The sequence below is a fragment of the Bufo bufo genome, chromosome 1 (assembly GCF_905171765.1).
Source record: "Bufo bufo chromosome 1, aBufBuf1.1, whole genome shotgun sequence".
NCBI classification, from domain to species: Eukaryota; Metazoa; Chordata; class Amphibia; order Anura; family Bufonidae; genus Bufo; species Bufo bufo.
This window is the reverse complement of record NC_053389.1, coordinates 9,750,694-9,775,617: the sequence shown is the minus strand read 5'-3', so window position 1 is coordinate 9,775,617 and position 24,924 is coordinate 9,750,694. Positions and strand designations below refer to the sequence as shown.

The window sequence follows — 24,924 nt, the reverse complement described above, 5'->3', positions numbered from 1 at the left end:
CAGATAGAGCCACACAGTGCCCAGATAGTTCAACACAGTGCCCAGATAGAACCATACATTGCCCAGATAGAGCCATACAGTGCCCAGATAGAGCCATACAGTGCCCAGATAGAGCCATACAGTGCCCGGATAGAGCCACACAGTGCACAGATAGAGCCATACAGTGCCCAGATAGAGCCATACAGTACCCGGATAGAGCCACACAGTGCACAGATAGAGCCATACAGTGCCCAGATAGAGCCATACAGTGCCCGGATAGAGCCACACAGTGCCCAGATAGAGCCACACAGTACCCAGATAGAGCCACACAGTGCCCAGATAGAATCCTACACTTTGGCTCGTTGTGAGCAGTATATGGCGCAATCCTTGTAAACAGTATCCACCTTCACTGTACATGACGAGCCCTGCCTACTGAGATTTCACGGATTTTCCTCCTCAGACCTGACCCTTGTCTGTCTCCTTCTGACACCTGTGTCCCGGCGCTGCCTCCCCAAGGTTTTCCGCCTGGAGTTTGTAACTGCGGAGCACAGGTGAGAAGGTGACACTCCTCCTAGCCGGCCACCATGAGACGGACGCTGCTCCTCTGCATTCAGGCCGCCCTCCTGGCTTCAGGTAAATTGTCATTTTCCTTATTCTTCAGGGGTAGAGGCAGGCGGAGCGTTATATGTGTATGTATATATATATCAGAGCAGCCGAGCTGAGCTCATCGCTCGCTACATTTCATGGTGATTCATAGAATGTGTTTTCTTCAGTTCTCCTACCCCAAGAAGCTATTGCATGGAGCAAACTCAGCACTGCTACATCTATATACATTACCTTTATGATGTAGCGGTGGTACTGTAGTACTTTGATGCTTCATCTTGACGTTCATGTCAGTGAGGCGGACATTATACCACACACTGCGCATCATCTGTAGGAAATATTTATTAAATATAAACTATTAATTGATCTTCTCGGAGGGATTTCCTCCTGTTGTCATTGTCACCATCTGCTGATTAATGATGGCTATGAGCCGCCAAGATGAGTGGCAGAAGGGACGTGACACCCAGTAGACGCACATTTATGTCTCTGACATCCCCTGATTCACATGACAGTATTTTGCGTTCAGTATACTGTCCGTTTTTTTAGTTCAGTATGCGGTCCGTATACGGAACCATTAATTTCAATGGTTCAGCAAAAAAAACTGAAGTGTCTCCGTGGGCATTCCGTCTCAGTATTTCAGTATTTCCATACCGTGAAAAGATAGAACATGTCCTATTCTTGTTCGCAAATCACGGTGCTTGGCTCCATTGAAGTCAATGGGTCCGCCAAAAAAACGGAAATGCATCCGTATGTCTTCCGTATCCGTTCCGTTTTTGATGAACCATCTATTGAAAATGTTATGCCCAGCCCAATTTTTTCTATGTAATTACTGTATACTGTACATGGCATACGGAAAAACGGAACAACGGATCCGTAAAAAATACTGAAAAAGCCATACGGTCGTTTGCATGAGCCCTTATAAAGGGGTTTTCCAGGAGGGGGTATAATTAATAAGCGTTGACTACACCCATAGACAATAATCAACCGGCAGCTTGAAATATTCGGCAGTGCTCCCTGAGCTTAAAGGTCATGTGTGAAATATACGGACACGTCAGGTCCAGTAGAACAAAGCCTCGAGTGAAAGACTGAGGTCCAGAAGGGGGTGACCTTCTCTATTATATTCATGTACCCTAATAGGGCATTATAGGAAAGGACAACCGTTTTAGGCGTTTACATAGGTCTGCCGGCACAGAGTACTGTTAACTCAACTGATGAATGACAAACTTAACTCTGCTACCAGTATAGCTGAGCTGTTTCATGTAGCTCACTGAGCCGCTTTATTTATGCACTATAAGGTTTTCTGGCAGCCCTATGTAAAAGCACTAATGCATTGTGACTTCTCCTTGTGCCCAGTGACAAAGTCAACATTGCTACAACGCTACATTGTTTAAGAGCCTAATTTCATAGGGCTGATAAGTATAGATCTGTATAAAGACCTGAAATCACCTTTCATGTGACTTTTAACAACGAATCTGACTCTGCTACATCAAGGTTCTTGTCTTCAATGTGAGACATGTCACACGACTTCTGAAGTATCAGACGATTGCTTTGGAGACAAGATGCAGTGCAATGTGAACGAAATGTGCCTCGTCCTGCATCTCAGCATACAACACCGTAAGTATTATGAAAGCAATCCTGTAGATTTTCTGGGTACGGCCGCCTTCTTCACTATTCTCTTATTTGCTTCAATGTATCAAAGCTATAAAATGAAACAATGTGTATATGCAGGTAGTCTGATAGAGAACCTCCGGTCCTTTTGTGTATTCAGCCCCCATGCAGTCCTATGTACATCAGGTTTATCGTCTATTATATGTGTGGGGTCATTGGTGGTCCTGCAGGGACACTGCAGTTATACCGTATATTATACCGTAGACATGAGTCTAAGAGGGGAATGAAGAGAGAGGGTAGTAAGCTGCGCAGGGAAAGCTCCACATGCTTCCAGAGCACATCCATGAGGCTCCTGTCTGAGAAGAGACCCATAGCAGTAAATATGCCGTGTGCTGGAGGGGAGAGTGATGACATCAGCAGCACACAGCGCATATAATCCTATAGGTCCATTGTAAGTCCTAGGCCTGTCGCTCAAATGCTATAGTGATCTCAGCTAAGCATGTGAAATAAAAATCACTTGTAGGTGCAACGGGCGCCTCTCTATAACGCACCCCAGGTGTAGGAATGCCGAGTGGTATGTTTCGGCCTAAATGTCTCAATGTGTGTCACGGTGCTCCTACTTGGATACCGCTGGACCCCAGGCTTTGGCTCCAAAGCAATAAGTAGGGAGAATAATTGAGGGATTGGAAAGAATAACTTGAGTCCAGACCTTGAGATCAAGTTCAATGGCAGCTTTACTTTGAATATGCATTTCTTCAAACAGTTTACAGGCTTTGTCTTGGTTCCAGCAGGCTATAGCATTAAACTGGCAGGCAAACTCAACTCTGCTGTATCTTTCTCTCACTCTGCTGTACTGACAAGCTGACTGGATAACTTGGCTTCTTTTTTATGCTGCACTTCACTTTTTAGTCAGACTTATCTTTAGCCGAGGAATAGGTTAGAATCACGGCAGCTCCAACATGGAGTCTCTATCAGCACAAACGAGAACTGCCCCACCTCCTTCCGGTAGCAAGCAGGACTGGCTCACTTCTGACCAAAGGGGGGGAGAATGGAATGATGAGTTCCATTCTATCTAACTATAGCTCTGCCGTGTTTGCTGCCACCTGCCGGTGAACCAGGCAAATTAGATGAACAGTTACACAACATTATTAGGAATGCTGTTTTGAGAGACCTGAAAATAAATATGCAAGATGACATGATATTAGACCATTAAAGACAGTAGCAGGGTGCCGGAATGGTAACTCCACTCTGGGGTGTTACATAGGCACTATACGGAGGAAGTACAGAACTACCTGTGCCTACATCACTTATAGGAAGAAACAGAGACTGTGCTATCTCTATCTGTAAAATGTATAGGCATAGAGAGGTAGACTGCACTATCTGTGCCATCAGCCTGTAGAGAAATAGAAAGGAAGAGGGCATTATCTGTACCTATGTAATTTACAATCAGAGGCAGGGAGGAAGTACAGTACCACTTGTGCCTACATCATTTATAGGAAGAAACAGAGACTGCGCTATCTCTATCTGTAAAATGTATAGGCATAGAGAGGTAGACTGCACTATCTGTGCCTTCAGCCTATAGAGAAAGAGAGAGAAAGTTGGCATTATCCGTGCCTGTGTTTTTAAAATCAGAGGCAGGGAGAAAGTACAGCACTACCTATGCCTACATCATTTATAGCAAAAGGCAGAAAGACAGCACTATGAGCACCTATATCATTTACAGGAAGAGTACACTGTCTGTACCTACATCATGTAGAACAAGAGAAAGTAGGATTTCATTATTTGTAGCTATGTTATTTACAGTGAGAGGCAGGGAGGAAGTACAGTGCTACCTGTGCCTTAATGTAGCGAAACAGAAAGGAAGAAAAGGGCATTATCTGTACTTTTGTTATTTAGGTACAGATGTTATTTAATCAGGACAGGAAGGAAGTACATTACTATCATTTACAGGAAGAGAGGAAGGGTACGCTATCTGTACCTACATCATGTAAAGGAAGAGAAAAGAAGACTACATTATTCGTAGCTACGTTATTTACAGTTCGAGGCAGGGAGGAAGTACAGTACTACCGGTGCCTGTATAATTTATAGTAAGAGGTGAAAGGCTGCAACTATCTGAGCCATATAATGTGTTACATATAATACACAAGTATTCTGTGCACTGAAGAGCTCAGTTATTTGGAGAGGAGAAACAATGGGTGCAGGGGGTGACACAGTGGGTGCAGAGATTGGAGGTAACCACAGCTCTGGGTCCGGAAGAGGGATACCATGTACACGCAGGACATGCAGCTGAAATCCGGGAATAAAACAGGAAATCCAGATTTGCCAATATCTCCAGACTAGGTTGGCATGGGTACACAGGACACCTAACCTGGCGTGGGGCTGTATAGTGTAGCTAAAGAAATGCAGGATCCTGATGATGGGAGTCACTGCACACTGGTTAAGTTAGAATTCTCTCAAGAGAAAAGTTGCCATAAGTGCACTGGGTGCCTGATTCGGTGCAACTGTTCCAGACAGTATGGAGATGCTAAAGTCAGGCATCACTGCAAACTGACTAGGTTCACACTGACTCAAAGGGCAGAAATGCTCTGCGGGAATTATGCAGTATCAGTGACAGTGAGGATGAGGCGAGTATAAGGCATAAGGACGCTGCAGGTAACCGGGCAATGGCCAATTAGAAAATCTGAACCATGGTCAGGTGCGGATAATCGCTTTGGCTTATTGCTGGGTGTACAGATCCCCCAGAGGGCACAGAACTGTTTGGAGACACTAAAAAGGAGGGAAATCTACTGAAATCCAAACACAATAAGGGAGATCTACTAAAACTGGTGTAAAGGAAAGCCGGCTTAGATGCCCACACAGCAACCAATCAGATTCCACCTTTCTTTTTTAAAAACACCAGTTTTTATAAATCTCCTGAATGTCACCATCATGCCCCAGTGTGGCACTGGAAAATGTGTTTGACTGATCCAGAACTGGTGCAGAGAGAGGAGTAATCATTTCATTCCTCTGCGCACAGCTCTCCGTTTGTCCTTCACTGTTTCCATGTCTGCTGTTTGTTTATACAATACACTGCAACATTGTTACTGTATGTGACATCTCTATCTCTTTACACGGGGACTGGCCATAGACCCAAAAGGGACATTTCCCAGTAGGCCGATTGCTGCCCGAGCCCTCGTCACAGCCGCTCGATGGATACATAAGGATCTGGTGCTCTCAGCATTAATACACTGCTCAAAAAAATAAAGGGAACACAAAAATAACACATCCTAGATCTGAATTAATTAAATATTTTGAAATACTTTGTTCTTTACATAGTTGAATGTGCTGACAACAAAATCACACAAAAATAAAGAAATTTTTCAACCCACGGAGGTCTGGATTTGGAGTCACACTCAAAATTAAAGTGGAAAAACACACTACAGGCTGATCCAACTTTGATGTAATGTCCTTAAAACAAGTCAAAATGAGGCTCAGTAGTGTGTGTGGCCTCCACGTGACTTTATGACCTCCCTACAACGCCTGTGCATGCTCCTGATGAGGTGGCGGACGGTCTCCTGAGGGATCTCCTCCCAGACCTGGACTAAAGCATCTGCCAACTCCTGGACAGTCTGTGGTGCAACGTGACGGTGGATAGAGCGAGACATGATGTCCCAGATGTGCTCAATTGGATTCAGGTCTGGGGAACGGGCGGGCCAGTCCATAGCATCAATGCCTTCGTCTTGCAGGAACTGCTGACACACTCCAGCCACATGAGGTCTAGCATTGTCTTGCATTAGGAGGAACCCAGGGCCAACCGCACCAGCATATGGTCTCACAAGGGGTCTGAGGATCTCATCTCGGTACCTAATGGCAGTCAGGCTACCTCTGGCGAGCACATGGAGGGCTGTGCGGCCCTCCAAAGAAATGCCACCCCACACCATTACTGACCCAATGCCAAACCGGTCATGCTGGAGGATGTTGCAGGCAGCAGAACGTTCTCCACGGCGTCTCCAGACTCTGTCACATCTGTCACGTGCTCAGTGTGAACCTGCTTTCATCTGTGAAGAGCACAGGGCACCAATGGCGAATTTGCCAATCTTGTTGTTCTCTGGCAAATGCCAAACGTCCTGCACGGTGTTGGGCTGTAAGCACAACCCCCACCTGTGGACGTCGGGCCCTCATATCACCCTCATGGAGTCTGTTTCTGACCGTTTGAGCAGACACATGCACATTTGTGGCCTGCTGGAGGTCATTTTGCAGGGCTCTGGCAGTGCTCCTCCTGTTCCTCCTTGCACAAAGGCGGAGGTAGCGGTCCTGCTGCTGGGTTGTTGCCCTCCTACGGCCTCCTCCACGTCTCCTGATGTACTGGCCTGTCTCCTGGTAGCGCCTCCATGCTCTGGACACTACGCTGACAGACACAGCAAACCTTCTTGCCACAGCTCGCATTGATGTGCCATCCTGGATAAGCTGCACTACCTGAGCCACTTGTGTGGGTTGTAGACTCAGTCTCATGCTACCACTAGAGTGAAAGCACCGGCAGCATTCAAAAGTGACCAAAACATCAGCCAGGAAGCATAGGAACTGAGAAGTGGTCTGTGGTCACCACCTGCAGAACCACTCCTTTATTGGGGGTGTCTTGCTAATTGCCTATAATTTCCACCTGTTGTCTATCCCATTTGCACAACAGCATGTGAGATTGATTGTCACTCAGTGTTGCTTCCTAAGTGGACAGTTTGATTTCACAGAAGTGTGATTGACTTGGAGTTACATTGTGTTGTTTAAGTGTTTCCTTTATTTTTTTGAGCAGTGTACAATTAATACAATACACTGCAGCATTGTTACTCCTGTATGTGACATCTTTAACCCTTTATCCGCTCGATTTTGCAGTCAGCTTCTGTCCCTTTGCACGTTCTGTGTATCGATTGCTTGTGTGATGATGCAGTCATATTGTATCCCTCTTTCTCTGTCCGTAGATTCCGGTCCCATACGTTAACCTTTGACGTCTCATTTGTACCATCTGTCCTCTTATCATTATAGCGTCCACCATATTAATTCCACCCAGCCTCGCACATCCAGCACTATGCCACCGCCCTGGGCAGAGACACATTATTACAGTGACTCAGTCCGATGCTACTCTCTAACTAGCGATTCTCTGGAATTAGCGCAGGTGGTCTTAGCTGAGTGCCCCCCACCAGTCTGATTCTTCTCTCTAACTAGCGATTCTCTGGAATTAGCACAGGCGGTCTCGGTCTCAGCTGAGCGCCCCCCCAGTCTGATTCTTCTCTCTAACTAGCAATTCTCTGGCATTAGGAGGCGGTCTCAGCTGAGCGCCCCTCGTGCCCACAACAAATCAGCTCTTAGTCGCCTTTTTAGCCCCGATTTAATCACATCTTCACATGAAATAAGTACTCCTTGGTTCTCCCGCTGTATATCCAGCAATAAGCCAACCCATCCACAGCTAACCATGGCTCAGATATGCCACTCTGCCACCATCGTTGTCGCTGTCCGGTTACCTGGAGCGTCCTTGTGCCTTGGACTTGACATTGCTTAAAGGGGTTATCCCATGATGACTAATGTAAAATGTGAAAATCAGCCATCATATAGTACACGACAACCTCCTTCTAACAAATCTAGAACCAGCCCTGTACCTCACATGGATCCAGAGATCTCCACGTTCATTACTCTGCTACATTTATATCAAGGTGGCAGCTCAGGGGCAGTGTCTCCTCTGCTGCAGCTCAGGGGCGTGTCCTTTCTCCTGCAGCTCGGGGGCGTGTCTCAGCTCCTCATATCACAACCCAGGAGGCAGAAGGATTAAACTGAGCATGTGCGGCCTTCTCAGCCAGCAGGACAAAGAATTAGGGGAAAAAACAAACAGCAGGTGGCGCTATACAGAGACATTTTATTGTATAACTCAGTGGCTAGTGCTACATTTTTAAATTACCTGCAATTATAAAAGTATTCAGATCCAGGGGCTGATTTGAAAACTGTAGAATTTTTTTTTTTTCGTGGGAGAAACCCTTTAATACCCAGACTGAATTCCTATCCATCAAGTCAGTTCTGGCCTGATCAGTTTGCAGTGATGCCCGACTATATCGTCTCACATCCCTCTAGCAATGTAATACAGCTTTACTAACTGCCACTGTCCCGGGAGTAAATCCACTGAAGGGGGTGGACCCGAGTGGTGGGGAGCTGGTAAGTATGCTTCCCCCACTGGTCTGGAAAGGACGGGGAGAGACTGCCCCAAAAGGGTTTGGAAGCTGGATGTGCAGCTGGTGCTAGAGTATATTATATAGGGCAACTCTTACCCGTGCACCATGTGAGTGATACCCTGGACTGTCATTGCCATCAGCTGATGTGTCTATGAAATATTGTAGGAGAGATACTGACTGTCCACGTGCTTTCCTTCTCTTCCTATGTCTCAGCTGAGCAGTACCTTGCCACACGGGCCGTCAAGAGGCAATGCTGGAATTATAATTATTGCTACCAGAGTGGGGTAATATCAACGGGAAGGGGAAGAATACAGTTCACAACAGCTTGTTGTTCTATAGACAACTGCAGAATGCCCCTCCCGGACTGTAAGTATCACGGGGGTCTAGTCTGGTAAGGGTAAACCTCAGCTGAAACTCCAGATTGATAGTGTATTCGGGTATGGCTTTCTTGGTCTCTTATGAAGTGGGGGAGAGCTCCTGCTTCATCCAGTTGCCTCACAGCCAGACAGAGGTTCATGTGAATTAGGGAAATGGTTCAATTTCTGGAATGAAATATATATATTATGCCTAATATATATGGGGGGACCCCGAATCTTACCCAATAGCAAATGTTGGCATGCAGGTTTGCTGTTGCTGTCATGGAAATAAGGCGCCACCAGAGGTATCCAACATTTGGCTGCGGTATGGCGGGGGTGGGGGCAAATAGCTATTGGTCATCAGCCATCGAAATAGACAATGCGGGAGGGGGGGGGGGGTGCTACTAAGTGATAGTGATGTCACCTCCTTTAACTAAACCTCTAAACTTGTTATTTTAGTGCCACCAGAAAAGAATACGCACAATGGACTCGTCTGCCCGTTCTGTTCTTCCAGTTTAAATACATGTGTTCCAGAAACCGCCATGAAATGCACTGGAGAAGAGAATTATTGTTTTACATTCACAGGTAAACCATATTCCTGACAATCTGTTTCCTGATCACTTAAAGGGGCGCACTAGAGATGACCGAATCTGTTGAAATTTGGTTCAGTTCATGTTCGCAGAATTTTTTTAAAAGTTTGGTTCTAATTGGCCTGGAAATTGGTATATAACACCCTCCAGCTTCCTAGTGCTGCCCGTACGACACGCACAAGTGTTAATTGTCCGAAGAAAAAGTCAGAAGTAGCAGCAGTGCAGTGTGGATGTGGAAAGAGAAGGTGGGAGTAGTAGTAGTGGGAGGAGTAGTAGTGGTAGTAGTGGTGAAATCCTCTCCGATATCACACTGGAGGCTGGACAAAAAAGAAGAGAGTGTCCGTGGAGGAGGAAGATAAGTGCCTGTTGTGGGAGCCATCCCTATTAAATTGTGGGTAAGAGAGTGTATTGTAATGGAATTTTACATACTAAAGTACTGACTGGTTCTGCCCCCTTTAATTATTATATCACCCTCTATATTCCTTGTAATGTAGTGAGTTAGGGATAGTTGGAGAACATACACAAACCCCCCATTATGCTGAGAAGGCCACATTCCTGAGTGATTATCTCAGAGACCTGGACCTCCTTAGGAGGAAAGGCTGAAAGGTATAAACCTGGTGCACACAGACAGTTGATGGGAACTTGTCGCGCCCATGTGCATGGTCGTGACTCCTTGGGAGCCGCATGCAGTTGCCCGCGGTCTGGGTATTTTGTCAACCGCAGCTGGGGGCTGTTAGTAGTTTGCCTCAACTGCGGTTGCCACGGACAACAGGTGTTTGTTGGCAATGTAGCAGCCTGAGCTGGTTGCTAGGCGTCTCACTGTTGATGCGTGCGGTTGCCTATGGCTATGTGTGTGTGTGTGTATGTGTGCACTTTCTCTGTCTGGTGTGCACGAGGTTTATGTATGTGTGCACTGTGACACTTCCCTTCACTTGTGGCTGCCCGTGGCAACGTGTGGTGTTGTGTACATGTGGTGGCAGTGTCTCGGCCTTCTGGCTATTTCCCAGGACATGGTTGCCACGCATGTCGTTGCCTGCGGTAACAGCTGCAGTGTGATAGTTGATTGTACACTTCCCCTTTAAGTGGCCTTCTTCCCTTGCCTGGTGTAGGAAGGGTTAACTCCCTTCTTAGTGTGTGAACACTAGGTGTGTCTGTGTGTGGGTGTGTCTGTGTGTGGGTGTGGCCACTTGGGGCTATTTAGCTTCCGCTGGATGCCAGACTCTGAGGGTACTTCAGCCATGGTTAGCTGGAGTCATCCTCCTGGTTACATACCATCTGCCAGTGAGGGCCACCCTTGTGGTCATAAGTTTGTTACATGATGTTATTTTATGTTTATGTGGTGTTTGTTATTATTGCACCTATGGATCTGGGTTCCTGTGTGTTTATGTGTGTGTGCTGTGTCCATTTGTGTTGGGTGTGGACATCAGCAGTTGAGGACGGGATCCAGTCAGTGTGTCTGTGGCAGGTAGGGGTGGAAGTCTTTCGCTCTCCTGCCATATCCATAGGCTGTTGATGTTTCTCTTCCTTTGCAGCTTGGCCAGTTTAGACTCCTGTCCGTCCGTATCCAGGAGGAACAGGTTGTCTTACCCAGCTCCTAGCTCAGAGATCTGTCCAGGGCTAGTAGGGAAGCGAGGTTCCTGAGTATGAGCCCTCCCACCATCAAGGTCGGCTCATACAGCTAGGAGTCAGGGTCAGATTAGGGATGCGCTAGGAGGTGACCTACTCCCTAATTCTGTTGTCCTGGTCAAGCAGCTTCCACTTATGTTAACATCACACGGATTAGAGTTACCCCCACTCTAATCCGTGACAGAACTCCACTGAACATCATCCAGGTAGGATGCTGTCTGTCATGTATCACCATGGGACATGGCGACAGAAGTCCCCCACATATTTTATTGAGCAGGACATGTGACTTATAATTATTTATTCTGTATGTGATTTGTCTGTTTAGTGCCCACTGCCCCAAGTGTGGGACGTTGCTTCATCAGTTTAGCGTTCCTCCCAACCCTAAAGGGGGTATTGTGTATTACCCCACCATTTGATATCATTATGTTTACTTTTATTTTCCCCTGATGAGCATTCTTTATTGCGAAACATGTGTGTAGGGAACTCATAATAGGGCAATCTAGGGCTTTCTAGTGAAGGGGCAGGTTCTGGATGGGGCCGTCCTTATCAGGGCGGGTGCTCCATATTTAGGCCAATTTAGCGCCAGCATAGCACTCCCTGTATAGGGCATAATAGGGTCAGGATAGTTTCCCTAATCTGCCCACCATCTTTGACACCTGTTATGGATGTCCCTTCATCATCTTGGAGAGGGATCAGATTAACCGATGGACTATCACCAATCCTAACGACCTGGAAGTGGTAGGACAAGCGGGTTACATTTATTTGGTCCCTAATAGGTGCCGCCGAGCACCATTGTACTGCTGTGTGTATTATCTTATATTACTGTTTTTCAAACGGGAGTCTCTATTTTTGTTTGTTTCTATATTTCTTTTTTTCAGATATTTACAATAAACGTTATGTTTTAATTGATCCACTATACATATTGGCTGTTACCTTTTGAGATTTTTGCTTGAGATTTGTCTGTTTTACCTAATCTTTAATCACACCTAGTAAATGTTTTTATCACTTAGCCAGCTCACACACAAGTCGTTATCAGTAATCATAGTATTGGTAGTAGTGGTAAAATCCTCTCCAAGATCACACTGGAGGCTGGGCAAGAAAGAAGAGAGTGCTGGTGTTACGATCAGTGTGGGGGGGAAACTCCACACTGAACACAGGAGGGAAGAAGAACAGTAACTGGGCTTGGAAACTAGGGAATAAACAGGTCACCTCCTAGACAATCCTAATCCGGGCCCTGACTACCTATCAATATGAATAGAACTTGAAGGTAGGAATATTCATAAGCAGGATACCTAGGCCCTGATTTCCCTATAAGGCCCTGGAATAAGTATAGGACCAGAGACAACCCATTCCTCCCCAGATGGCCGAATGGAAGTCTCTGTCGCAGGCCCAGATACAACAACAGGGAATATAACAAATACAAACAAATGCGACACTTAACTTCTGTAGAGATGGAAGAACAGGAACACCAGAGAGGATCTCACATCAGCTCAGCCAAACACAAATGAAGCTATCAACTGCATAGTCGGAAGGGTGGGGTGAGACTATAAAGGGTAGAAGTGATGACCACTGAGCTACAGCTGAGGAAAGGGAAGTGGTCATTAACCCTATCAACACTGAATCAAGAGAAATTAAGGAGGCTGTTAGATTCCTCCACGCTCAGCCAATCTACTTGATTTCCTAACATCAGTCACCTGAGGGACCGTGACAGTTAGTGAAGGAGGCAGATAAGTCCCAGCTGTAATAGCCATCCTGATGAAATTGTAGATAAGAGAATGTATTGAGTTTTAAAATATGCAGATTTAGAAAAAAAAATCATTCACGGATGTTATCCTCCATTACCCTTCATATTGTAAGACTTAGGCTACTTTCACACCAGCGTTTGTGCTGAATCCGGCAGCTGCAGGGCTCAGCAAAGACGCTTCCGTTACTGATAATACAACCATCTGCATCCGTCATGAATGGATCCGGTTGTATTATCTTTAACATTGCCAAGACGGATCCGTCATGAACTCCATTGAAAGTTTTCTATTGTGTCCAAGTTAAACGGATCTGTCCCCATTGATATACACTGCTCAAAAAAATAAAGGGAACACAAAAATAACACATCCTAGATCTGAGTTAATTAAATATTCTTCTGAAATACTTTGTTCTTTACATAGTTGAATGTGCTGACAACAAAATCAGACAAAAATGTAAAAATGGAAATCAAATTTTTCAACCCATGGAGGTTTTTTATTTGGAGTCACACTCAAAATTAAAGTGGAAAAACACACTACAGGCTGATCCAACTTTGATGTAATGTCCTTAAAACAAGTCAAAATGAGGCTCAGTAGTGTGTGTGGCCTCCACGTGCCTGTATGACCTCCCTACAACGCCTGTGCATGCTCCTGATGAGGTGGCGGACGGTCTCCTGAGGGATCTCCTCCCAGACCTGGACTAAAGCATCTGCCAACTCCTGGACAGTCTGTGGTGCAACGTGACGTTGGTGGATAGAGCGAGACATGATGTCCCAGATGTGCTCAATTGGATTCAGGTCTGGGGAACGGGCGGGCCAGTCCATAGCATCAATGCCTTCGTCTTGCAGGAACTGCTGACACACTCCAGCCACATGAGGTCTAGCATTGTCTTGCATTAGGAGGAACCCAGGGCCAACCGCACCAGCCTATGGTCTCACAAGGGGTCTGAGGATCTCATCTCGGTACCTAATAGCAGTCAGGCTACCTCTGGCGAGCACATGGAGGGCTGTGCGGCCCTCCAAAGAAATGCCACCCCACACCATTACTGACCCAATGCCAAACCGGTCATGCTGGAGGATGTTGCAGGCAGCAGAACGTTCTCCACGGCGTCTCCAGACTCTGTCACGTCTGTCACATGTGCTCAGTGTGAACCAGCTTTCATCTCTGAAGAGCACAGGGCGCCAGCGGCGAATTTGCCAATCTTGGTGTTCTCTGGAAAATGCCAAACGTCCTGCACGGTGTTGGGCTGTAAGCCCAACCCCCACCTGTGGACGTCGGGCCCTCATATCACCCTCATGGAGTCTGTTTCTGACCGTTTGAGCAGACACATGCACATTTGTGGCCTGCTGGAGGTCATTTTGCAGGGCTCTGGTAGTGCTCCTCCTGTTCCTCCTTGCACAAAGGCGGAGGTAGCGGTCCTGCTGCTGGGTTGTTGCCCTCCTACGGCCTCCTCCACGTCTCCTGATGTACTGGCCTGTCTCCTGGTAGCACCTCCATGCTCTAGACACTACGCTGACAGACACAGCAAACCTTCTTGCCACAGCTCGCATTGATGTGCCATTCTGGATAAGCTGCACTACCTGAGCCACTTGTGTGGGTTGTAGACTCCGTCTCATGCTACCACTAGAGTGAAAGCACCGCCAGCATTCAAAAGTGACCAAAACATCAGCCAGGAAGCATAGGAACTGAGAAGTGGTCTGTGGTCACCACCTGCAGAACCACTCCTTTATTGGGGGTGTCTTGCTAATTGCCTATAATTTCCACCTGTTGTCTATCCCATTTGCACAACAGCATGTGAAATTGATTGTCACTCAGTGTTGCTTCCTAAGTGGACAGTTTGATTTCACAGAAGTGTGATTGACTTGGAGTTACATTGTGTTGTTTAAGTGTTCCCTTTATTTTTTTGAGCAGTGTACATTCTAGGTCATCACGGATCTGTCTTGCTCCACATCCGTTCTGTTCAGTTACGTTTTTTCCACATTGACAATAAATGGGGACAAAAAGGAAGCGTTTTTTTCCGGTATTGAGACGCTATGACGGAAAAAATAGAAACTCTAGAGTGAAAGTAGCATTACATAAATTTAAGCCAAAACAAAAAACTCTTTGAGATGCCCTGACACGAAGTTCGGACTAGTATTCCAGGTGCTGAGATTTCAAATGCTACATCTATCCTCTGGATGGTAGAACACGTGTTGCACAGTTTTGCGCTTATTACACACCCCACCACTTATCCTTGCACGTAGCTGCTTCTCAGGTTTGCAGCAGCTGCAGTTGTCCACACGCGGCCCCAGCTCCTCACTTCTCACTCCCTGGCTGACAGCTTTCCCTGCCTGTCCTTATTCAACACACACAATTCTTTTTCTTTGTAATTCTAGCCTTTCCCTTCACTCTCCCCGGCAGTAAAATACAAGCTTGAGTGTGACTTTTTACTGTCCCTGACTCCCTTGTTTTCCCTCATTCCCAGCCCAACACAGAATGGCCTTCTGCTCATTCTGCTCGGGCACCTCCCTGCCTGCTGCAGCTCTGATTGACTCATTCAGACTGGAAGCCAATCAGGGCAAACCCTCCCCCACTTCCTCTTTCGGTCATGTGAGTATCCTTCCCTCCTAGCGTTTTTTTCCTGACGACATGTGCACTAAAATGGTACTAGATGCGGTTTTATTGGATTTGACCGAAATTATCCTGAAAAGTTTCGGGTTCATCTGCCAGACTAAATTTTGCAAAGGTGAGCTAGTTTTCTCATCTCTATGGTATACCCATCCTATAATCTTGTGGTATACCCAGGATATGCCATAACATCATTATTAGTGGGGCCCAACCTCTAGGACCCCTGCCAATCACGAGAAGTAAGGAAGCAATATCCTCTAACTAGCACAGTGACTCCTTTATTCTGAGGATGATGCATATCCTAGAGATACGATATCACTTCTAATGGAGGACAATCCCTTTATCATGTCTTTTCCGGAATATTATGTGCTGTTCTAGATGATCTGACGCTCTGGTTGGTCACTCCATAACTTGAACACCAGAAACAGAGAGACAGCAAAATCATCATGCGGCGTCTGCATTCTGTGCCAGCAGTGTGCCGCAGGATGGTGTTGTGCTGAGATAATGCAGCACCATCTAGTGGATGCAACAAGAAAGACAAACAGAAACATATTTCTCTGTTACCATCCAGTTACCATTACCATCAAGGATACACCAGTATCAAAGGATGCTAGGTAGGTGGGGACCCTAGTACAGAACTGAAGGCTCCTGTTATAGATGTTGCACTGGAGCTCAGGGGCTTCAAGTTTATGCCTCTGACCATACTAGGGCTACTTTCACACGTCGCCGGATCCGGCAAAACGTATGCCAACTGATGGCATTAGTAAGACTGATCGGGATCCTGATCAGTCTTAAAAATGCCTGATCAGTCAAAAAAATGCATTGAAATGCCAGATCCGTCTTTCCAGTGTCATCCGGCAAAAAGGATCCGGCATTTACTTTTTTCACCGGAAGGACGGATTCGGCATTCCGGTATTTTGAATGCTGGATCTGGCACTAATACATTCCTATGGAAAAAAATCCAGCATTCAGGCAAGTCTTCTGTTTTTTTCGCCGGAGCCGCATGCTACGGTTTTATCTTTTGTCTGATCAGTCAAAATGACTGAACTGAAGACATCCTGAACTGATTACTTTCCATTCAGAATGCATGAGGATATACCTGATCAGTTTTTTTTCCAGTATAGAGCCCCTGTGACGGAACTCTATGCCGGAAAAGAAAAACGCTAGTGTGAAAGTACCCTAAATGATCTGACGCTCAGGTCTGGATGATCTCAGCTGTCACCGCTGCTCTTCTTCAGGTCAGATCTCCTGATCCTTTACTGTAGTTCTCTTGTTTTCCAGCAAATAAACCTTCCCTGTCGATGTTTTCTGGCTGCTCATCTTCTGCGTACTGTAATTTGTACCCTCTAATTGGTGAAATATTTCGAAATAACAATATGAAGCTACGACCTGTAAATGTCACCTGCACAAAGGCGACCAAGAAAAGTCCTCTGCCTGTAGGTGAGTGCATTGTTTCTACGGTATTGTACTTCCCATAATTCCTTGTATCTAAGGAGCAGGAGCAGTTTTAAGATCTATTAATTAGTCATCACATTCTTATTCCTTCGAGTCCAGAAGCTGTGACTTCTACCAATCCTGAAGAAGAGCTTGTCCAGGTTCCAACCCTAAAAGGAAAAAGGAACAAGTGCTCTTTGGGGGGTAATCAGCGTAGTAATCAGAAATGTATTCTCTACCATTTGGATTTCAATATAAAAATGATGGCTGTATAACGCTGAGTTCACACTTATAACGTAACATGAATTCAAAAGATACTCTAAAACTGGATGTCACTGGCACTATACATCCTAATTTAGCAACAATACTATCTCAGCGGTACCACAAAAGTACCAAGGTAGCAGGGTAAACCATACCCCTGAAATAAGCTGTATGCATGCGCGAGTGTCTCTACAGAACGACACCTTTATAAGGGGGGAGAATGTATCGCGCGGGACCTGACATATAATATGAATTCAAAAGATTTGAGAATGAATAAGCTTACGCAGCTAAGTGAATAAATATATTTACTAAATGATTAAATATACGATTACACAAATCACATACAGAATAATACAAATTTAATAATCATCACTAGCCTAAATGTGGGGTAGGGTTCCGGTCAGCCATGCTATAACCCATGGCTGTCTACCACGTTATAACGCATAACCGACACCCCAAGGTGTACAAGAGATAGGGCAAATCAATACTTACCTACTACCGAGGATGAAGTGCCTGGTCGAATCCCAATTAATTGTTAGTGCAGACCACAATTATTCTCATCAGCCCTATCTCCAGTGTGCAGCACACAACTCTGAAATCACTCAGAAATGTCGGATCCGTGCTGCCGCTAGTGCACGTGTGCCCCCGGACTACCGCTCTGGCCCCATTGACCATAATGGGGGCAGGGCGGAGTTCCGGCGCAGCAAGGCAGCGCATGCAGAGAGGCGGCCGGAATAAAAGTACTACATGTAGAGTTTCCTCTAGTGGTGGTTGTATAATCTGTATACAGAAAGCTCCCCCTTGTGGTGGCTGTATAATCTGTATGTAGTGAGCCCCCCCTCCCTAGTGGTGGATATTTAATCTGTATGTAGTGAGCTCCCTCTAGTGGTGGCTTTATCATCTGTATATATTCTGCCCCCTGTATTAATCTGTATGTAGTAAGTTCCCTCTAGTGGTGGCTGTATAAACTGTATGTAGAGAGCTCCCCCCTGTGGTGGCTATATATTCTATACGTAGAGAGCTCCCTCTAGTAGTAACTGTATAATCTGTATGTAGTGAGCTCCCTCTAGTGGTAACTGTATAATCTGTATGTAGTTAGCTCCCCCTAGTGGTGGCTGTATAATCAGGTGATTTTCCTATTTCATGACGTAAAGTCATGATTTTATTAAAGACACGGAGGCGAGTATTGCTATTCTCCTTCTTTACTCTGACCAATAGCAGCAAAGAACAAATAAAAATATTGAAACATGTCATCAGCCCCTCCCCATAGTCTCTCTATAACAGGCCACACCGCCTGCAAATCCTCCTCTTTCTTTGTAAATTCGAACCGAACAGCCCAATCGAACCGCCAACCAGGAACCGGAACAGCCTGGGAACAAAAGCGCCATCCATCCGGAAGCGAACAGGAACACCAGGAACGACCTAGAAGAATCTCCTGAAGCTGTCCACGTCACATGACCGGCTGGAACCGAACTGCCGACCCTCCGAACCAGGACGTAGAACAAAGGACACCACGGAACTGACCGATCTCAACCTGAAAAAAGGCGAAAACAGAGCCATGATAGAAGCAAATTGGTGCATCGTATTCACAAACAAATGGTTGCGACAAACCTACTCAGGAAAAACTCATAGAGTTAAATCAATATGCAAATGACACACAATCAAAATCATTCCAATTTTAAAACTCACATAGGGAGGGAAAACATAGGGTGGGCAATACTCGCCTCCGTGTCTTTAATAAAATCATGACTTTACGTCATGAAATAGGAAAATCACCTGATTTTATTACAAGACCCGGAGGCTCATATTGCAAGTTCAAAGTTAAGACAAATTCTCAATAATTGACGAAAAAACGTGAGGACCTGGACGGAAGTAAAATTCCCTGAACGTGGAGACTCTGGACCAGTCCGCCAGTTTCAAAATGTCCTCCAGTCTGGCGCCAGAAACCGCCAAAGAGGTAGCAGACGCCCCCCTAGCAGAATGCGCCGAAAAAACAGAAGTATCTACGCCCGCAAGCTCCATGATCCACTTCATTCACCTAGCCAGCGTGGGAGTGGTCACTGGGGCAAAAGGACGAATGGTCGAAAGGAAAAGATGCGGGAACTCACGTGACCGATGCGGAGAAGTGCGAGCCTCATACTCCCTGAGGCAGGCCACTGGGCAAAGTGAAGGTGAAGCCGGGAAAGCAGGATAAGCCACCGAACGGATGTGAGTCTTAGTCCTCCTAGAGATGTCAAAAGAGACCCCCTCCGGGGTGTACGAGCGTGCATCAAAGTCCAAAGCCCGGACATCTTAAACCCGCTTGCAGGAGATCAGGCAAAAGAGAGTGACGAGCTTAGCCGACAGCTGCCGAAGGGAAAGGTCCGTATTCTGAGGCCAAGAAGACAAAAAAGAAAGGACGCAAGACACATCCCACGTGGCAGAAAATCTAGGTCTTGGAGGACGAGACATCCGAGAACCGCGCAGGAGGCGACATACTAAAGGATGTTGTCCCGCAGGGGTACCATCAAAACCTTGGTGAGAGGCAGAAATAGCCGATCTGAACAGGCTGATTGTGCGGTAAGCCTTGCCCTGGTCAAATAAAGAAGAAAGGAAATGCAAGACCTCCGTCACAGGTGCCGATACGGGATCCAAGTCCCTAGCCACGCACCAGCGAGCCCAAGATCCCCAGGCCGATCTGTAAGATCGTCTGGTGCCAGGGGCCCACGCATTTTCCAAGAGGACTCTAGCTGTTCCCGAAACTCCTGGGACCTCCCAGGGTCCCCTGAAATCCGACATGCCAGCAGGCGCAGAGATCCGTCTAGGAGAAGAGGATGTAGTTGGTGATTCGGACCTCGGAGGAGAGTCTGAGACGTCGGGAGCAGGTACGGGATCTCTATCATCATCTCCAGAAGGTGCGGAAACCACGACTGGGAGTTCCAAAATGGGACCAGTAGCACCAGATCCGCTGAATAACGTCGCACCTGAATCAGGGTCCTGGGGATCAGCTGAAATGGAGGAAACGCGTAAAGCAGATCTCTGGACCAATCCTGCAGAAAAGCGTCCACCGCTTCGGCTTCCGGGTCCGGGCGCCAACTGTAAAAACGTCGTATTTGCGAGTTGAGACGGGAAGCAAATAGGTCGATGCAGCAAGGACCCCAAATTGACATTAAGGAACGGAACACCGCGGGATCCAACTGCCAGTCGCTGGAATCGGAAAGATACCGAGAGCTCCAATCCGCATGAATGTTCTGGACGCCAGGGAGATATTCCGCCAAAACAACCAACTCCTTGTCTAGACAGTAGTCCCAGAAATCCTTCGCCAGACGAGACAAGATGGTGGAGCGGGTTCCGCCCATGCCGTTGATGTACCTCACCGCTGACACGTTGTCCATGCGAAGTTGGATGCAGGATCTGGCCGTGTCCTTCGTGAAGCTCTTGATCGCAAATGATCCAGCCAACAGTTCCAGCGCATTGATATGGAATCCCGCCTCGGCCTCTGACCAACCGCCTCCGGTCGTGATCCCCTCGCAGTGAGCTCCCCAGCCCGACAGGCTGGCATCCGAATCTACCACGAAATCCGGACGATGGCCGAAGATCGCCTTGCCGTTCCAAGCACGAAGATTGTGGATCCACCAGGATAGTTCCTCCTTGGTCTCCTCGTCCAGCGAGATCCAATCCGCATAGGAAGCCCCCGCCCGAAGGTGGGAGATCTTCAGGCGCTGTAGAGCCCGGTAGTGAAGCGGGGCTGGGAAAACCGCCTGGATAGATGAGGCCAGCAGACCTATGATCCTGGCTAGATGGCGTAGAGGGATCTGGGAAGACGACCTGGCTTTGCACAACTCCTTCCGTATGGACCGAACCTTGGCCGGAGGCAGGCTGAGCGTCCCTGCCGTGGCATCCACCAGAAACCCCAAGAACTCCATCACGTGAGACGGGGTGAGGCAAGACTTCTCCTGATTGAGGAGGAAACCCAGATCTGACAGAAGATCCATGGTCCAGCGAAGATGATCCAATAATACTGACCGATTCTGGGCCATGATCAGAATGTCGTCCAGATATACGATGAGACGAACTCCACGACTGCGCAGCCACGCCATAGCCGGACGCATCAGCTTGGTGAAACACCAGGGAGCTGAAGATAGGCCGAACGGGAGGCACGTGAATCGCCAAATCCTGTCCTGCCAAGAGAAACAGAGAAGGTTCCTGGACGCGTCCTCTACTGGGACAGTAAGATAAGCGTCCTTCAAGTCCAGCTTGACCATCCAATCGCCCATCTGAAGGAGGTCCCGAAGGAGATGGATGCCCTCCATTTTGAAATGGCGGTATCTGACGAACGCGTTGAGGGCGCGTAAATTGATAACAGGCCGAAGTTGGCCCCCCTTTTTTGCCACTAGAAAAATATTGCTGATTATCAGGCCCGGGGACATCGGAGCCGGTTCTATGGCTCCTTTGCGGACCAGGTCCGACAGTTCTGAGTCGACCAGCATGCGGTTCTCCGCTGAGAGTATCGCCGGGTGTGGGGGTGGGAGGGATAGTGGAGAGGACGTCAGCTCGATATGGAAACCCCTGACCGTGGAAAGGACCCAACGGTCCGAGGTGATGTGGGACCAAGCTGGGGAAAAAAGACGTAGTCTGCCCCCTACACAAGCCTTTAAAGAATTGAAATGAGTTGGTAGACTCACCGTAGGGACGTCTAGAAGACGGATTTCCTCGATATCCTCTTGGACGCCAGGAGCTTCCTCGTGAAGGGAAGAACGAAGACTGTTCTCGTCTGTGCTCCTGGAATGAAGACCTCTGGGAGTAGGAGCCTCGGCCCGAACCACGGGACTGAAATTGGGCACGGCCGGACAGGCGGCCCCTGAAGCTGCCGGCCCTGGTAGAGACCCTACCGTGAAAAACTCGCTTCATGGAGGACTGGGCCTTGTCTAAGGCCGTGAAAGCCCCCACAAACCTCCCTAGGTCCTTAATGAATGGTTCACCAAATAAAAGGCCGTGGGCCTCCTTTCCAGCCTCCGTCAGAGCTAGGTTTGACAGCTTTGGCTCAATTTTGAAGAGGATGGCCTTTCGCCTCTCTATAGCCAAGGACGTATTCACGTTCCCTGCTATGCAAATGGCCCTCTGTACCCATTCGCGCAATTCCAGCGGGTCAACTTGCTTGTCCTCGGCTTTAGCTGTCTCTGCCAGGTCGAAAAGCTTAGCTAGCGGGCCAAATATGTCCAGGAGTTTGTCCTGGCAGGATCGTAGCGCCGACTCCAGACCCCTACGCGGGTTCCAACCAGATTTGGCGAGGAACTGCGTCATTTTGGGGTCGACCGCTGGAGTCTCGCACACCCTGTTAGGGATGACGGGTCTGGGGCACTCCGCCCTAAGCTTATTGCGAGCCTCTTTGGAAAGAGGACATCGCACTCTAGCCTCCAAATATTTGGAGACGTGCTCCAATGGTAACCACTCAGCCGAGCGGGGGTGGTGGAGCGAATCTGGGTCGAACAATGGTTCCCCAGAGGGATCCGTCAAAGGTGCAGGCATAGCGTCTGCAGCAGACAATAGGGAGCTACACCCAGGTAGGGGGTTATCCTCCATGACCCCTGATGGGTCCTCCTCTGCCTCCTCAAAGGCGTCATCTAAAGCCTCCTCCTCGGATCCGATATCAGAGTCGGAATCCATCTCCTGCAGTGCTCTAGCACTTTTCCAGTTGCGCGTGCGTTCTGCCCGACGCGTACGGGCTCTCTTGCGCGGACCAGGCGCGCCAACATTGGTGGGAACATCATCACCTTTCTGAATTCTTTTTCTGGAGGCAGACGGCCCTGGCCCGGTGGGTGAGGACACCATGACGGGCTGCGGGGACTGAGAGGTAGTCGGATGGGCAGCTAGGGCCTGAGCGATAGTCTGGGAAATGACCGAGGTCATTGAACCCATGGCTGCAGCAATGGCGCTGGACAGCGACGCTTGAAAATCAATGGTCTGATCCCCAGGGATCGGGATATGGCCATCCTCCCCCGAAGGGGTTAATTCCACCAGAGGGACGTCCTCTGCTGCAGGGCCCTGGCCAGTATGCACATTCTTAGGCATGATGGCCTGTGCAAGTGTGTACTGATAATGGTACTGCCTTAGTATAATATAATAGGCGATCTAGCCAGTTATGGTATGAGGGAAGACAGGGTTAAAAAACCCAGTCTCAACCACACAGAAAGAAAAACGCTAACAATGGCCGCTCAATAGAACAAGCGGCAGCCACAGGAGCGTCTGGGGAGAAGGAAACTGGTGAAGGGGATTTGCCCCAGGCCAGTAACAGGGGATCGCTGTAAGAGAAAAAACCTAACCGGACACCCAGGGACGGACCGAGGCAGCCGAGCTCCAGGCCGAGAAGACGCACAAAGCGGAAGTGCCCGAGATCTCGCGAGATCTCGGGCGCGCCTGCCGGGAAGAAAGAGAGCGCAGCCGCGGCCGCACTGAGGTAAGCGGCGGCGGGAAAAAGAGCCGCCCGATAAGAGGGGGGGAACAGAAGAGGGCACAGCGACAGAGAACCAGAGGGAGAACAAGATGTCCGTCCTGGGAACCGAACCACCATTAGGAGACCCCAAAATAGACCATAAGATAGGGGGAAAAGTAAAAACTTAACAGGCACAGTAGAATATCACCTATATGCACCCCCAAATAGCCCCACAAGGGGCAAAACAAATCAAGACAAATTTCCCAAAGAATATAAAATCATCAGTAAGACATAATGAGAAAAACAGTAACAAAGCACTACTTATCTCTGCGGTCAGCAGCAAAGAAAGAGGAGGATTTGCAGGCGGTGTGGCCTGTTATAGAGAGACTATGGGGAGGGGCTGATGACATGTTTCAATATTTTTATTTGTTCTTTGCTGCTATTGGTCAGAGTAAAGAAGGAGAATAGCAATATGAGCCTCCGGGTCTTGTAATAAAATCTGTATGTAATGAGCTCCCTCTAGTGGTGGCTGTATAATCTGTATGTAGTGAGCTCCCCCTTGTGGTGGCTGTATAATCTGTATGTAGTGAGCTCCCTCGAGTGGTGGCTGTATAATCTGTATGTAGTGAGCTTCCTCTAGTGGTATCTGTACAATCTGTATGTAGTGAGCTCCCTCTAGTAGTGGCTGTATAATCTGTACGTAGTAAACTCCCTCTAGTGGTGTCTGTATAATCTGTATGTAGTGACCTCCCTCTAGTGGTGGCTGTATAATCTGTATGTAATGAGCTCCCCCTAGTGATGTTTGTAATCTGCATATAGTGAGTTTCCTCTAGTGGTGGCTGTATAATCTGTATGTAGTGAGCTCCCTCTAGTGGTGGCTGTATAATCTGTTTGTAGTGAGCTCCCTCGAGTGGTGGCTGTATGATCTGTATACAGAAAGCTCCCCCTTGTGGTGGCTGTATAATCTGTATGTAGTGAGCCCCCACTAGTGGTGGATATTTAATCTGTATGTAATGAGCTCCCTCTAGTGGTGGCTTTATCATCTGTATATATTCTGCCCCCTGTATTAATCTGTATGTAGTGAGTTCCCTCTAGTGGTGGCTGTATAAACTGTATGTAGAGAGCTCCCCCTTGTGGTGGCTATATAATCTATACGTAGAGAGCTCCCTCTAGTAGTAAGTGTATAATCTGTATGTAGTGAGCTCCCGCAAGTGGTAACTGTATAATCTGTATGTAGTGAGCTCCCCCTAGTGGTGGCTGTGTAATCTGTATGTAATGAGCTCCCTCTAATGGTGGCTGTACAATCATGATGTAGTGAGGTCTCCCTAGTGGTGGCTGTATAATCTGTATGCAATGAGCTCCCTCTAGTGGTGGCTGTATAATCTGTATGTAGTGAGCTCCCTCTAGTGGTGGCTGTATAATCTGTTTGTAGTGAGCTCCCTCGAGTGGTGGCTGTATGATCTGTATGTATGAGCTCCCTCTAGTGGTGGCTGTACAATCTTTATGTAGTGAGGTCCC

At 47.6% G+C, this 24,924-nt stretch overlaps 2 protein-coding genes across 2 annotated transcripts in view; one reads left to right on the top strand and one right to left on the bottom strand.

Annotated features, from left to right (window-relative positions):
• The first annotated feature begins 530 nt into the window (after positions 1-530).
• The window catches only part of LOC120987313, a 64,402-nt gene continuing 40,008 nt past the window's right edge, over positions 531-24,924 (top strand). The window contains exons 1-5 of the mRNA XM_040415883.1: positions 531-612; positions 2,074-2,196; positions 8,595-8,747; positions 9,197-9,322; positions 16,581-16,739. Of these exons, the coding sequence (XP_040271817.1) occupies positions 564-612; positions 2,074-2,196; positions 8,595-8,747; positions 9,197-9,322; positions 16,581-16,739 (610 nt within the window). The 5' untranslated portion in view covers positions 531-563. The remainder of the gene's footprint in view (positions 613-2,073; positions 2,197-8,594; positions 8,748-9,196; positions 9,323-16,580; positions 16,740-24,924) is intronic.
• LOC120991412 lies at positions 18,208-23,477 on the bottom strand. Its single transcript, XM_040420233.1, has 2 exons — positions 21,659-23,477; positions 18,208-18,528 (listed from the first exon to the last, which is right to left on the bottom strand). Exons 1-2 carry the CDS (start codon positions 23,043-23,045, stop codon positions 18,524-18,526), a joined length of 1,392 nt encoding a protein of 463 aa, XP_040276167.1. The 5' UTR covers positions 23,046-23,477; the 3' UTR covers positions 18,208-18,523.